Raw genomic sequence first — 16,313 nt, 5'->3', positions numbered from 1 at the left:
AAAAGAATAGATCAAACAAGGTTATAGTTTGAAGAAACACGGCATCTATTTTGAGCATTGGTCCACACTTGATTTAAATTTAGGGCAAAAGCCATAAAAATCATAAACTATGCTCATTGCGGCACATTTACCATATACTTTTTTGTAATGCTAAAAATCCCAAATTTGTACCCATGAGACACATTTATCCTCTGTCAAAATTCTATCTATAAAAACAGTTAAAATATGCCTACATAGACGCCAGAAAGCAAACAGTGTTGACATAGCGCCCACGTGGCTTAAGTAAAATAAAAATAATGTTATTATGGCTGAAAAATCATCTAACGGAACCTTGACGGAGTCTCATAGGTATAAATTTGGGGTTTTTTAAGTCACAAAAAAAAAAGTTTATGATGAATATGTTACAATGGGCATAGTTTGGGGTTTTTGATATCATAAAAAAAGTTTATGGTAAATGTATCACAGTGGGCATAGTTTGGGATTTTTTATGACTTTTTTTTCGTTAAATTTAATAGCCATATAGGAGAGAGAAAATAAAAAAAAAAGCCACGTCAACATTTTTTGTTAAGTAAGCAAATTCGACGGAATTCGAAAGAATTTGATTGTACCAATTTGACAAGTTTTAGGATTTGATCGCACTTTCTCAAAATTTGGGGCACTTTTATCGTTAGAATAATTAAATATTAAACCAATCTTTCATCTAACAGCTTAAATTTTTAGAAAAATTGAAATTGGTCCCACAAAATATTATATGCAATCAGATCAAGATGTCTTGAATTCAAATCTTTCCAGACTCTATTTGCCTTCTCAATTGCAGATTAGAAAGTATTATACAGCAATCGGAGAGAAACCATGTGAGTCCAGATGCTTTAAATCAATAAATCTACTATTGCTTTTAGAGTTCAATGTGGAAGGCCCACGTAAGTTCTAGGAATTGCAATATACTTAGATTTAATAACGTGTCCTCAACTTAATTGTCTCTTTCTCCGACGACTCGTGGAGTCAACCATACGAGGCTGATTCATCGACTTTCGTAGCTTTATGAAGTACAAAACCCCAACTTCAATAATAAATTCAATTTGGCAAGAGTCGCTCCTTTGCTACATGGCCCCCATCTTTTAGTTGAACTTGAACCTCATGCCCAGAGTCATGCGAGAAGAAATTTTGTGCATCAAGTACATCACGTGATAGTGACACATCGAGGAGCCAGCCCACGATACCATTTAGAATTCAAACATTAGGTTGGTTGAAATGCATATAGTGCATTTTAAAGTTTAACGAAAATTTGGTTAAAATACATTATTATCACGGATGGATCGGTTATGCTATACTAATTGTGTAATAGATAGATAATATACTTTCTTGTCATAGAGCCCCCCCCCCCCCCCCCCCCCCCCCCCCCCCCCCCCCCCCCCCAAAAACTTTTTTTTTTTTTTTTTTTTTTCAACCATTTAAAACACTCTAAGAACTTATTAGCTCTACATTTTAATCCATGAAAGCACAAACTTGCCTTTATATATACCCTACTATAGACTCAACATCACCAGTACTACCTCATTTTTAAGCTCAACCACCACATTTCTCATCATTCTCTATACACCCCCAACAAAATTCAGCTGTAGATCTCTCATCAGCAATGTCTGGCGTTTGGGTCTTCAAGAACGGCGTTGTTCGCTTGGTCGAGAACCCTGGTGCCGATCCGTCGTCTGGCTTGAACTTGAGGCGCAAAGTGTTGGTTCACTCACTCACAAATGAAGTGATAACATCGTATGCTGATCTTGAGAGGAAGTTGGTTTCACTTGGATGGGAAAGGTACTACAATGATCCAGATCTCCTTCAATTCCACAAGAGTTCCACAATTCATTTGATATCCCTTCCCAAGGACTTCAACAAGTTCAAGTCCGTGCACATGTACGACATCGTCGTGAAGAACCGCAACATATTTGAAGTTAAGGATGCATGATCTTTATTGCATACATGACGTTGCTCCGTCGTGTGAGTTTATCTTAGCCTTTTTATGATTAAATGGATGAGACTGTGGTGGATTTAGATTTACAGGACTTGGTGAACAAAATGAAGTGTTGGTTTTGCACATTAAGTGCGTCCCAAATGGTTATGAAGATGATGTTATATTGTTCGAGTTTCTTCTGTGGATGAACATCAGATTCTCATGCATGCCTCAAACATTGTACCAACGAAACGTTCTTCACGGTAGATTATTTTCTGGTGACTTTACATTTGTGGAAGGTATTTTGTCTAAAGGATTGATATCCCGTGCATGGCAAAACAAGTTAATAAGATGGTTGATAAAATCAGGCGAGTGAATTTGTGAGACAAAACCAATCCCCCACGGATGAAATTCAAAGCTTATCATTTCATGATTTATTCACACCATGACATGGACAAGTGAGACTGCGGCCCATCACAATTAAATTTGAATGAGCAGCTCTCGTTTTGATCTGATTTTATGCATTGTCCCATGTTACTTTGATCAGGTTTGGTTTACACATTGCAAGTCATGCCATTATGCCGAGTTGCTAATCCCTACATCTTAAAACTACATCACGTTTCTTCTGATCCGGAAAATTTACAAACCTTTTTTAGCATCCATCCCCTAACATGTTGCGAAATCCAATACTCTTGACATTGATAATGTAGATCAACGACGTACTCGTGAATGTCCACATTGAATCAACTGAGCTTGAATTATTGTGAGACTTGAAACTTCAGTTGGAGAGTCAACATTCAGAACGGCCACAAAGGAGAACCTCACAGCTCGATTCCTGTTGCGTATAAGCCAGAAATGCCTTAGAATCAGCAAAGTCTGTTGTTTCTCCTTTTTAGGGTTAACGGTGGGGGTGTACACGAGCGGAGTTAAGAGCTTTAACATCTGAATATGGCAACAAGCTTTTTTGTCGTTTCTCTTTGAGAAGTAATCTTTATCCTAAAGCATGGAAAATGACAAGCTTTACGAAATTGTAAATGGTTATCTCAAACTTTTGATGCCCCAAATAGAAGCAAGGACGGAGAGAGAGAGAGAAGTGAAATTATTGAGTTTTTCCACACGGTGTATATATCCATTCTGAACTTAGATCACACAATTACATGTTCATACTCAAGATGATCAAATCACAAGTTCAAGACATAAGAGCTCTAACATGTTCTCACTGTGAAAAATTAGCATTAGATTGGAAATAAGTTTCCGTCTAAGTCCGACCGTACAGAAGGAACCGATCATGCCGTAACGAACTGCAATCATAAATGCGTGTGAACCCTCTTCCTTTTTAAGTCCCGACATGATATGTCAATACCTTCCTGAGGAGAGAGTTCAGTCTATACACGCATTGTGGTGTATCTTATGTGCATCACCAAGCTCAGATTCCTCAACAAGAGGGTTTGAAATTGATTTCTCCCCTTTTCCGGGTGCCACTTTTATTGAAAAGCACTGCATGCGTGGAAGGTGCTATAAAAAGCCTGTCCTTCTTTCTGATTCCTCTTTTGAATCTTGCGTTCGCCATCGTCTGCCTAAATTTTGACGGGGCTCGAGAGGAGAAATTCATCTTCGCACTTGACGTTGTTGGCATTAAAAAAGCTCGAACATTTCAACTGTTTGTGTTGTGGTCCATTGAGTTTGGCAAACCATGACTTTGTCATGCTTATGAGCCATAGAGCTCAAAAGAAGAAGGGCCCCTCATTGCAAATGATTAATTAGTTCTTGTTCGGCATGTTGCAAAGTCTTTTGATATATGGTTGTTTATTGTAGAGTAAGTCTATCATCACCAGTTTGGGAAGCAGTTGTGGAAGAATGAGTTGGAAAAGGAAATTTGTTGGAACTTGAAGCACATGATCGAGAAGGGGGAAAAGTATCAAAAAAGTCCTAAACATATTGCATTTGTATTAATTCAGTCACAAACCTTTCAATTGGACTAAATTAATCATAAATTTATTCACATTGACACCAATTCAATCCATCCAGCCAATTTAAGCTGGAAATTATTGACATGGATGTTGGCCATCCTACGTGACACGGCCAGTAGATTTGGCGAGAGTCGCCCTCGCCAACCCTCACCTGTGGCCGTCGCCAACCATGGCCAAGTATCAACCACAGGCCAAAGGAAAGAGAAGAAAATAAAAAGAAAGGAAAAAAAGGAAAAGAAAGAAAAAAAAAGGATTTTTTAAAATTAATAAAAAAATTTAGAAAATTATTAAAATATTATTAAAAATATCTATGTCAACTCCGGCCATCTACCGGCCGTGCCACGTAAGATAGCTAGCATCAACATCAATGATTTCCGACCTAAATTGGCTGGATGGACTGAATGGTACCAATGTAAAAAGGTTAAGGACTAAATTGGTCAAATTAAAAGTTTTAAGACTGAATTAGTACTAATGCAATAGGCTTATGACTTTTTCTGTACTTTTCCCATCGAAAAGATGACCATTCTACCGATGAAGTGTACGTGTAACTATGAGAGATGTTAGAGAAGTCCTGTATCGGAGATCTGATTTGATGTGAATAAAATAATGAGAAATGATGAAGTGACGGCCCTTTATTCTGCCGTGATAGTTAGTACCCTTTCTCGGCCACAAATTTCTTCCAAGAAACCTGAAAACTTGTTTGTCCGATTTCCTCTCTTAAGTTCTAGAGCCCTTGATCAATTGACATAATTAATGTGACGCTCCAGCTACTCCTTCCTTTTACTTGCTCCTTTTTTTTTGTGCTGTAAACCTTTTCGTTTGGTAGTAATATTTCCGGAAAAATCTTTTATTCATTTTCTTTACCTTAAAGCCTACCTACAATCTTGTTATGTAGCGATTGGTATAACTAATTTATACGCGGTATTTTCATCCTTTTATTTATTTAGAATTTTCAAAAATTAATTTCCTTTTTAGAAATTTCTGACACAACCTGAAAACACACTAAAATTTTGCGATAAGGATGTACTGCAAGCTGTATAATTTTATGCAGTATTGCAATCGATCATATGATTTTTGTATTTGGATACTTATACAAATTGAATATTTTTCTCAAACAAGCCACAAACAATGGATTCACTAGTTGGAGCGACCCGCATGTACTATTTAATAAGATTAAAAATTCCGATTGTGCCTCATTAATTACTAAATAATGGAAATGCTCTGTTCTAATTGATCATTCAGACGGTGGCTTACGGTAAGCATGCTTGATTGACCTATTGTGAAATTAACTTAATATAATGTGCAACCATGAACAAGAATGTTTTTCACAAATTTCAAGGAAAATAAAGATGTACATCCTTGCGAATTACGTATCGTATTATCTTCATCTAGATATTACAAACAAAGTGTTATAGAACACATTTGATTTTGGAATAAATCGATGGCCTGAAAATGGTGGTTGAATATCCGATGGATTTTTTTGGCTTAAATAACATCCTTGGATTCTTAAACGTAACAAACTATCACTAATCCACGATTCTAGTTGCCCATCTTCCACAAATCGCAATATGTGGTCGGCGCTGCACCGTCACTAATGTAAAGTAATCGTACTGTCTTGCTAGGAAGACCCTTATTTAATATATCATAATTGGCCTATAACTCATTTATATTAACTCAGACTTAGGCTGTTTCTTGATGATCTGTCTAGTTGAGCTCTTAAATTAGGAAAAGTAACTAAAAGTTGGTGAGTAACTCAAATGGGTGATGATAGCCTACAATTAGTTGGTAATTCAATATGATAAAAGTTGGTAATTCTTGATAAAGGTTTGGTAATTTCATATAAGAATAGTAAATTCGAAATACTCAAGTTATGCAAATAAAATTCAGTAAGTTAGTAACGAAAATGGTAATTTACAAACTACAAAAAAATTGGTATTTTTATGAAAATATTGATTAGTTACCAAAAAAATTACCTTGAAAAAAGTCACAGGTTCTTTTTTTTTTTTTTTGACCAATTTTTTTAACTCTATCAACATTTATCGAAATTCATCAACACGCAAAGATAACCCGTATCTTTTGGCACGGAATAAAAGGTTTCTGGATTGTCAGGCTGCACTAATTAATTTCCATATGTTAGGAACAAAGATTTTGTCAAAGCTTGGTTATTTCCTTGTTGTTGGGCTTCTTCTACTTCATTTCTTTCTATAGAACTTCGGTACAGGGTTGACCCTTTTGCTGCCTCCTTTTTCCTTGTCCAATTTTCAACACCAAATGAAGTTCCAGTTTCCATCCCCTTCGATTAATCAAACTTAAAGAGAACTTTAATTCCTAAATCTTAACACTAACGAATGTAATGGCTTAGTGTAATCGTGTGTATCTCTTACCACAGAACTATTGCAACGATGTCGACTCGCCAACATCGACGGCTCATGTCTTAACTCACTCGGGACCCCATTTTAAATAACGAACAATGACCCGACTCGACAATCGGTCATACGATTATATCTATCTTCAGGAGCAAACTCTTTGAAAAATCAATTTACTATATGAACAAGAACAGAATACAACAGTCAATATGTCCCTCCAGGTACAAGCACTCGTGTGTGCTAGCGCACAAGGAGCGAAATTTTGACGATGACAAAACTCTCAAGCCGACTAGAAGAGATTGAGAAAGTGTGTAGATTCATGAACGTCGCAAGACTCGACTATAGTCGGCACGTGCACAAACGTGACTAATTGCTGCAATTGAACCCTTTGCATATAGAGAGCCAGATTATCAGCACGAGAAGCAGCACGATCCCGAGCACAGCCAACTTGATCTTCATGTTCTGATACCACATCTTCCGCCGGATTGCTCCCCCCGTTGTCTTGAATATCTGAGCCTGCACTAGAGGAACACGCGTATTTACTACTAATAGACTCGAGAAACACGTGAAAGCTGATTTGCGTTGCGACAAGTATGCTGTTTCTCGATTGTCGCTAGCTTTACCTCGTTATGGAGATTCTCAGCTTTGTCCTCTAGAACTGTAAGTTTTATCCCCCTATCCATTGCCTGAAAAACACAATTAGCAGATGGTACCGCGTGAATCATTGGCCAAGTTCAAGAGGTAAACAATAGAGGTAGGCCACTAACGAAGCAGTGGATTTAGAGATAGCAAAAAGCCACTAAGTTTTTCATGGGTCAAACCGTAAGTTCGTGATTGGGTCATTAGAAGAAAAACAAAACAGAAAAGCAAACAGAAGTTCTTGATTAGGGCTGTCATAATCAATCTTTTTGAGACATTTACAAGATTCTTCATGTAAAGGTACAATCTAGAGTACAATTCAAGAAAAGAATGCCATGATACATAAGTAAAGGACATTTGCGGCGCCTTATTCTCACAATCTATCTGTATTTATTAAAAGTCATAATTGGAGCTTAAATGGCTTACCAGGTACTGCACCAGTAAGACTCATTTTGAGTTCTCATCAAGCAATTCTACACTAAGCGAAATTTCGAAAAGCTACACTACATGGTAGGACGAAAAAATCACAGTACAAAAACAAGTGGAGATTATGGCTTTCTCAATTACTGCCCAGAAAATTGGTAATGATTCCAGGTCCACATAAGATTTGCGAAAATACGAACATTATCAAACACATGTACAAGCTTAGTTAATGTACCTGGTCGATGTTATTCATCATTATGTTCTTGACTTGTGAAACTTGAGCCTTCACTTTCATCATCTTATCAATCTCCTCAGCATGGTCTATGGTGTACTTCATCTGCTCTTTCATTACAGGCCTGCAGATTCATATTTTCATTATTTTTTCATTGAACTTTTCGTTCCGTTGAAATTGTGTTCGATATATACTACACATGGACAAATTGCAATGTAACCAAGATAGTTCTTGATGCTGACCGTACCCGAACTCCTTACTGAGACTTTTGGCGACAGCTGTATCCGCTTTCCCGCCTCCGTATCTTTTCTTGAAGTCCTCTTTTAAACGCTCCAAAAACGCAAATGGGATTTGCTTGCCCGCAGATTCAGTAGCAACGATGCAGTAAGCTGCAAATTCATATATTGGAAACTTAGCAGGATTAGGAGATCCTAAAGTCTGCGAATCTGATATATGTTCGAGACCTCTGAGCCTGACACCATTTCAAAGTTGTACATGTGATGAATTGTTCTAGTATAATGTCCCTTGAAATTTCTTTATCTGGCCTCCTAAGTTGAGATTGACCCGCCGTTGATTACTATAATCTCTACGAATTAAAATTGACGCAAACAACAAATTTAGCATTCTCTGCTTGCTCTGACCAGCTAACCCATCACGTGTTAGCTAAACATCTTCACAAACACACTAACAAAATCAAGCAAAAGAAGAACAAAATAACTAACACAAAGAGCAAACGTTTTCACTTAATTACCGTAGCCGTCCTCGACCAGGAAATTGAAAGTATGCCCGTCGCAATTGTAGGTGTACTTGCTGCTCCCGGAGGGGAGTCGCTGGAGGCACTCGGTGGCGATGGCCGGGAAGTTCCCGGTGAACTGCGTGTGCTCGGTCAGCACCACCGTGCCCCGCGCCACGAAGCTGTATATCAGCGATCCCTCTTGTGACCGACTCATTTCGATCCTCGCCGCGTCTTCGCTGAGAGAAAGAGAGAGAGAGAGATATTGAAAAAATTAAAGGGTGCTCAAAGTCGTGTTATGCTTTTCATATATGTCTGCATGGTCTGGCGCAGGTGCTTAGCGTCGAAGGAAGCGTTGGGATTTGTTTAACGAGTCTTCCATTGGGTTCGCATTGGACGAGTAAAACAGCGCGTCTTCTAGTTGGTTTATTGCTGACTTGGACTTAGTATTTTCTTTGATTTCTTTCCTAACACTCATGTCCAAGTTGGACCTGGTCAGAGACAAATTCATACACGTACATACGTAAATAAGTCAAGCTAGGATGAATATATTATATAATTCTTGTTGGTATTATTGCTTGAACGCGTTGAGCAACGGAATATTAGTATGATTCAAGCAAGAGACAGAAAAGGAGAAAGAAGCTCTCCCCTTTGACGGCATTTAATAAATATATTATGTGCTTTTAGGAACTACAAGAGCAGAAGATAAGAAGGAAAACTATTCAAAATGTCCCGAATCTATTGTATGGTGATCAATTCAATTCTAAACTTTTTATTTTAATCAATTTAATCTCAAATCTTTTAACGATTTATCAATGTAGTCATTCCGATCAATTTTGATTGGAAATCGTCGACATGGACACCAGTTGTCCTACGTGACATAGCCGACGCTAATGTGGATAATTTTTTTTAATATTTTTTGTGAATTTTTTCCTTTTTTTTCCTTTTCCTTTCTTTCCTTTTCCTTTTTTTTTCTTTTTCTTTTTTTTCTTATTTTTTTCATCTCCAACCTCAACGATGCCCGATAAAATTCGCCGGCCACAAGCAAGGTTTATGACACCCTCGCCTAGCCTAGATCTAGGCAAGGAGCCGATGAGGGAGTTGTGGCCCTCCCCTAGAGTAGGTGAAGGCCACTATGCTCTTGCCTATGGTCGGCAACCTTCGTCGGTCATCGTCAAGGTTGCGGAATGGCAGAAGGAAATAGGAAAAAAGAAAAAGGAAAAAGGAAAAAAAGAAACAAATTCATAATTCTTAAAAAAAATTATCTACGTCAGCACTAATCGTGTCACTTAGGACGGCCGTTGTCCACGTTAATGATTTCTAGCTAAAATTGACCAGAAGAACTACATTGACAAATCCTCAAAAGGTTTATAACTAAATTTGCCAAATTAAAAAGTTTATGACTGAATTTTTTACCGCCGTATAATAAGTTTAAAACTTTTGGACAATTATGCCAAAAGTAGGACATTTTCCCCCTGCATATCCCCTTGTTCTCTCAAAAAATAATTCATGCAATCTTTGTTCTTTTTTCCTATATTATTATTAATAATATTTGTATTAGAGTACTCTTGGTTCATTACTTTGGTTTCGTGGATCTAAAAGTCTAGACTCATTTTTCGAAATTTAACGTTGTGGGCTCCATGTGGTTTTTCTCGTTCCTCGGTGGATGGTTTGGGTCGGTCGTGGCCCCTTTTGTTCTATGTCTCATAAAAGAAAAAGACAACAAAGTAGGTTGCAATTATGGATTTTCATATGCTGCCTGATATCCTTTGTTACACAATCTTATAATTTGGAAAATTTGACCAATTGTTTAAATATTATTTAATTGATGTGCATCGCTTAAAAAATGTGTTATGCATGTTATATATATATATATATATCCTGGAAGTATTAATATTTGAAGAATTGTAGGGATAGAGCATTTAATTCTGTTTGGATGAAAGAAATATCGAAATTGAGAAGACACAAAAGCAAACCTATTTCGCACATTTAAAATAGGATTCGTATCTAGGCCAACCTGAGCCGGGGTCTAATTTGAGCAGTACTTATTAGGAGGACATTGAAAAGCGACATAAATCGCGCTTTTGTCATGAAATTTTTATACGGTACACAGCCTGCGTAACTTATTCGTTACACAATCCACCTCCATCACCGTTCAACAATAAACCTTTATACATCGTAGGTGAGTATAGTTGGGAAATCATTGAGTGACACAAAAGAGTGAATGATAATCACATATGCTAACAGTACCATTATTAGCCTTGCAGCTCAACTGCAAAATCTTTCCTATGTACTCTATTTCTTTGCTGATCATGTTTAGTGTCGACACTCGATGGCACGAGACTTATTTATTAACTCGACCCAATCATACTTCAGTGCGCCGCTCCGCATAAAATCTCTTGAGGCTAACAATCCAATAGAAATGACAAAAGAAGCATTTGATAGTTTATTTTTATTCGAAGGAGTGTCTAGATATGACTCAATCATCCAAGGCCATAATATGCCATCATAAACCACTCGATCATACTAGAAAACCATATTAACAACAACCCGAAGGCGACCAACAACACCAATTCGGTCATTCTTTCTTGGCTAACGTAAAGTCCGAAATCATCCCGACATGCCCGTAATCGGCACTTCCGTAATTTCATCGAGCGGCCGAGGTGAAAGTTTTCCTCTTCCTCTCGAAGCGAGCCTTGAAGAAGGCGAAGAGTCGCTCTCTCGGAGGCAAATTTTCCTTGATGATGGGGAAGTTTTGGAAGTCGGAGGACCACTCGCACAGCAGGGGGAACTTGTCCGGGGTCAGGAGACGGACCGCGGCCACTTTTTGGATCACTCCGATCCAGTAGCCGATGAAGTTCCCGGCGATGTCCACGAACCCCCCGATGGTGTGTTTCCTCCGAAGAACCTCGTCGTCTGCTTGTCCTTGAGCTCGGCTTCAAGCACATTTCGGAGTGCACACGCTTCCTCGAATGCGTGTTCTCATTCTATCCCCGCGTGCCGACAAGATCGCCATAGACCTGGAGCACACTGCAATCGAAAACGGCATGATCCACAAAATTTTTCTTCAGGGTCACTTAACTCTCACTTCGCTTTCGTGCGATGCCACTGAATAAGCGGTTCACTTAGCCTTAGTCTAACTCGTCAAACAAATGAGATTTTCAATGGCTTATTGGTGGCAAAATGAATAAACCGATTCACTGAAAGCGAAACTAGAGTCGAGTGACCTGAGAAACGTAAGGATATACCTGAGAAAAAACATGTATAAGTGTGCAAACTCGTTACTCTGTAGTCTTAAGAGGGAAAAATTGTCCAAAAGGTCATAAATATATTATACGACTGCTAATTCAGTCTTGAACCTTTTAATTGTGCCAATTCAATCCTAAATATTTTGATGATACACCAATTTAGTCTCAAACCTTTCAACTGTATCAATTTAGTCCCAAACATTTTCACGATTAGTCAATTTAGTTCTAAATCTTTTTATGATTTCCAGCCAAGGCCCAATGATCGGCGGAGGAAGAAGGGAAACAAAAAAGGAAGAAAAGAAAGTCATAAAGTTTTATTAAAAAAATCAGAAAAGTATAAAAAAAAAAATTTGTCCATGGCAGCAAATTCCACCAAAATTGGCCAGAATCACAAAATTAACAAAAAAGGTTGAAGACTAAATTGGCAAAATTTAAAAGTTTAGGACTGAATTGTACAATAGGTTTATGATTTTTTTGATAAATTTTCTGTTTCAGGACCAGTGACTTTTGATAAAGTCCGGACTCAAAACTTTCACCTCGTAAGACATAAAGCCAAAGACATCTAATGTTGTCCATGCACGATAAAAAGATGATCAGATAAAGGCAATGGGGCCAAAGGTAGACATACCTTGTCGTCCATGAACTTGGCCCAGAAATGCGCGACGGCTCGGTCACGTGGATCTTGAGGCAACAAAACCACGGGGCGGTCATTCCAAGTCTCGTCGATGTACTCAAGAATCACCAGCGACTCGGCCATGGGCTTGCCGTCGTGGACAAGCACGGGTACCTTCTTGTAGACCGAGTTGTACTCGAGAAGCAAAGAGCTCTTGGGGCAGTTCATCAGGTCCTCGTCAATATATTCGTACCCGACTCCTTTCATTTTGAGAGCCACCTCCACTTGCCAGCTGAACGGGCTCCCCCACGCACCCAACAGCTTCACTTCTTCTTCACCCATCTCAACACTCTCTCTCTCTCTCTTCTTCTGTGGCCGTGGACGTGCGAGAATACACACAGTTACACACTTCTGCTGAGTGCTGCGCAAGTGATAGCGAGGCAATGGATGATTTATATTAGTGTGAGCGAGTCTCTGCACCGATCAAAGATGGCCGAGGACACTGTAGCTGTCTATAAGAGCCTAAGCTGTCGGATAACGATGATATTGTATTTGCGAACTGTATGGGCCCATAAAAACCCAGCCATGTCCCTTAAAAGCCCAAGCCCAGCCAATTTATTTCTGCTTCAACAAATGAAGTGCAGAAGCCAGCAGAATAAACGAAGAAAGCAGGAGAAGACGCACGACCGTGAAGAAGGAAAGAGGGAAAGAAGAGAGGAGACAGAAATTGACACGTGTAGCCGACCCGGACACTCCAACCAGCCGAATCAACTATGAATCGCAATGCCTGGTAAGCATTCGAGCCAATTGTTCGTCTAATCGATGCAATTTTGGAAGATATGGCTCATATTTCGGAGTTATGTGTTATTCGAATGGAGAAGTCCGATTTTTGAGTCGTTGAGCTATGAATGTATATAGAATTGGTAGTTTAGGGTGTTGCGGGGCTGTAGGATTTTACGGAACCCGATTTGGACTTACGGTTTGCCAGATACGAATTTTTGAAGTAGCGCGCGCGTGATGAACAGTGCGCGACCAGCGGTTTTTGGGCGTATTTTCGTCAGTTTTCGGCTCGATTTTAGGTCAGCCAAGTTGGGGTTCTTGTAGTTCTTTGAATGACCTTTCTTTTGACTATAGGCTCACTTGGATCGGGGTTCGGTGGAGGAAGTTATGGCGCGATCAAGTTTCACGTTTAAGCTTCGCATTACGGACGACTTGGGATAATCGCTTTGGACAAGCGATTTGTGGGCGCCTTTGACTTGTTTCGTTAGCGATTACGCGTCGTTTAGCCATTTCGTAGTTATCGTAGTATTTTACTTGATTTTGACGTCGATTATTGTTTAATTGTTAGGATTACGAGATTGTCAGTTCGAGTGAGCGTTGTTATTTGGTTTTGAGGCATTCCCAGATGAGTGGTGTTATTTTTTTCATGAATTTACAAACTCATATTTTGAAAATGAAAATGGTAGAGTTTTAATAAAATACAAGTTATTAAGAGCATGTTTCTTGCATAAATTGGATCGAACTTTTATTATGTTTTTAGTCGATTGAAAAGGGATTGAGAATGTTTTATGAAGTGGTCTAAAATGACCAATTGTGAATGTTTTGGTTAAATGTTTAGTGAAAGGAATTTCCAAAAGTAGTTTGTATTGATAACGAAATGTTTCATGAAATCCATTTTAATTGATAAATGGAATTGTAAAAGGTTTTGTGATTCGGTTTGTAAAACCGGCTTATGAAATAACTTTCTGGTGTTGATTGTGCGTTGTTGAAGAAATGTTTTGGTTGATATGGTTCATATCGCTATGACGAGAACCTATTGAGAGGGGAGTATGCATGCTGTCAGGACGTCCTTCTAGGACAAACCGCCAACTATACAGGTGATAGACCTAGCCAAGGGGGCTAAAATTGGTCGCCTTTGTCACAGCGTTAAACGTGACTATAGTTTGATGATGAGCATAAGATTAATCGATAGAATGGACCATCGATGTGTGATTGATGAGATTAATCAATGGAATAGACCATTGATAATTGTTTGTGATTGTTGAGTAAGTTTTGATTACTGATGTTGTACGTATAGATTTTTATTGGAAAGTTATCATATATTTTCGATATTGTACTTATATCGTATATTGAATTTGAGATGAGGAATTATGATATCGTTTTATAACGATGCATAGTGAATGTTTGATCCGCTTAGAAGAAATATATTACTCAATGAGTTGTGGTTACTCACCCCATTCCTTCCAATCTTTTTCAGGTTCTTCAGCTAGTGATGAGTAATACAAGAGCAATATCCAAGAGGACTTTTGGGAGTTGGCTTTTGGGTGGTTTGAGATTGCATCCTTCGGGTGAAAGGACAGCCGTGTCATCCCCTCATTTGCTAGGAATCGGGGGCGTGACACGAACAGTCGAAAAGAAAGCTCAGCTCAAGGCACATTTATCGTCCCCTTCTCCTTCTCTTTTGGTACCCACGTACATTGGATCCAATAAAAATGAAGGACAAAGTGCATTTGATCAAATAGTCCAATCAAATTTTTTTTTTTTGAAGAATACTTTCTATAATTTGATCAGCACATGAGCGAGAGGTAATCAGTCCAGGTTTGGTCTAGTAATTAAAAAACGAGTTTGTGGATTAGACACAGTATAGGTTCGCTTAATTACACACAAAATCACATGATAATGACTTATCTAGCTCGTCAGGCAAGTGCGTACTTCACGAGCCTAGAGTTTACTTGTTCAAGATAGGCTTTCTCCATGTAAAAGGCAAAATAAGGGGAAAAGTAAGAAAGAAGTCGTAAACCTATTATATTTGTATCAATTCAGTTTTAAATTTTTTAATTAGGCCAATTTAGTCCTAAATCTTTTCGCAATGGTACTAATTCAATCCATCCAGCCAATTTAGGCTAGAAATCGTTAATGGGGAGACCAGCTGTCCTACGTGACACGACCAGCGGATGGCCAACACTAATACACTTATGATAAATTTACCCTCCGTTAAATTGGATTAATATCACGAAAAATCACAAATTGGTAAACCCGTGACAAATGGAAGGGTAAAACTCATGACAAACAGAAGGGTAAAACCTCAAACTGGTACGCCCGTCAATTGTCACGCGTCATCCAATTCAGCAATTTGGCGGTAAAATTTAATGAAAACTAACGGAGGGTAAATTTGTCGCAGGTATACAAGTTTAGGATTTTTTGGTGGTCAAAAACTTAGTTTAAGGTAAATTTATTACGGGTGTACCAACTTCGGGTATTTTGCGGTATTAACCCTGTTCAAAATGTTAAAAGCCGACTGACCCACTTGAAATTTAGGGGTTGAAGACACCTGTTGTTATGTATGCAGGATAAAGAAAGATTGGATGAAGGCAATGGGATCAAAGGTCGACATACCTTCTCGTCCATGAACTTGGCCCAAAGACGTGCGACCCGCTCGGCCACGCGGGTCTGGCGACAACAAGATCACGGCATGGTCATCCCAAGCCTCATCGATGTACTCGAGAATCACCAACGACTCGGCTGGGCAAGGACGGGTATCTTCTTGTCGATCGGGTTGTACTCAAGAAGCAACGCACGCTTGGGGCAGTTCATCAACTCCTCATCAGTATACTCGTACCCGACTCCTTTCATTCCTCGAGGCACGTTTGTCATTCCCTTTCTTCTTTTCTGCCACCGGCCTGATGAGGTCCCTCCCCTCTCGTTGACAGATCTTATCTCAGGACTCCTGCTAAGATTGGGAAACCAATAAATATGAAGGACCACATGCATCTTATCAGATACTCGCGCCAATTTTTCTGAAGAGCAGTTAGCTATTTTGATTAGCACATAGCACGAAAACAAGCCTTCCGGGATTGGCTTCGTAATTAAGAAAATCACATATATAGGGATTAGACGAATAGGAGGAAATTACCAAAAAAAGTCATAAATTTATTGTACGGATGTCGATTCAGTTTTAAACCTTTTAATTAAGACAATTTAATTCTAAACATTTTGATAATTTGCTAATGTAGACCTTCCAACAAAGTTTGGTTGCAATTGCTGAAGTGAACGTCAGCCGTCCGATGTGGACGCTGGCTGTCAACACTGATGTAAATAAGTTTTTTTAATTTTTTTCTTTTCTTTTCTTTTTCCTTCTTCT

General features: G+C 38.7%; 2 protein-coding genes and 1 pseudogene across 2 annotated transcripts; 1 reads left to right on the top strand and 2 right to left on the bottom strand.

The window, feature by feature from the left end:
* Positions 1-1,456: 1,456 nt before the first annotated feature.
* On the top strand, positions 1,457-2,145 carry LOC115682946 (flowering-promoting factor 1-like protein 3). Its single transcript, XM_030607316.2, has one exon. It carries the CDS (start codon positions 1,637-1,639, stop codon positions 1,961-1,963), a length of 327 nt encoding a protein of 108 aa, XP_030463176.2. The 5' UTR covers positions 1,457-1,636; the 3' UTR covers positions 1,964-2,145.
* Positions 2,146-6,443: 4,298 nt separating this feature from the next.
* Positions 6,444-8,645, bottom strand: LOC115682841 (vesicle-associated membrane protein 724-like). Its single transcript, XM_030607201.2, has 5 exons — positions 8,330-8,645; positions 7,826-7,967; positions 7,582-7,702; positions 6,908-6,970; positions 6,444-6,800 (listed from the first exon to the last, which is right to left on the bottom strand). Exons 1-5 carry the CDS (start codon positions 8,526-8,528, stop codon positions 6,651-6,653), a joined length of 675 nt encoding a protein of 224 aa, XP_030463061.1. The 5' UTR covers positions 8,529-8,645; the 3' UTR covers positions 6,444-6,650.
* Positions 8,646-10,958: 2,313 nt separating this feature from the next.
* LOC115682842 (probable glutathione S-transferase) lies at positions 10,959-12,514 on the bottom strand (annotated as a pseudogene).
* Between the last annotated feature and the right edge of the window lie 3,799 nt (positions 12,515-16,313).

This window comes from Syzygium oleosum, unplaced genomic scaffold, assembly GCF_021117445.2.
Source record: "Syzygium oleosum isolate NSW1041296 unplaced genomic scaffold, Sole_v2.1 Sole_v2.06, whole genome shotgun sequence".
NCBI lineage: Eukaryota > Viridiplantae > Streptophyta > Magnoliopsida > Myrtales > Myrtaceae > Syzygium > Syzygium oleosum.
This window is presented reverse-complemented; position numbering and strand designations above follow the sequence as displayed.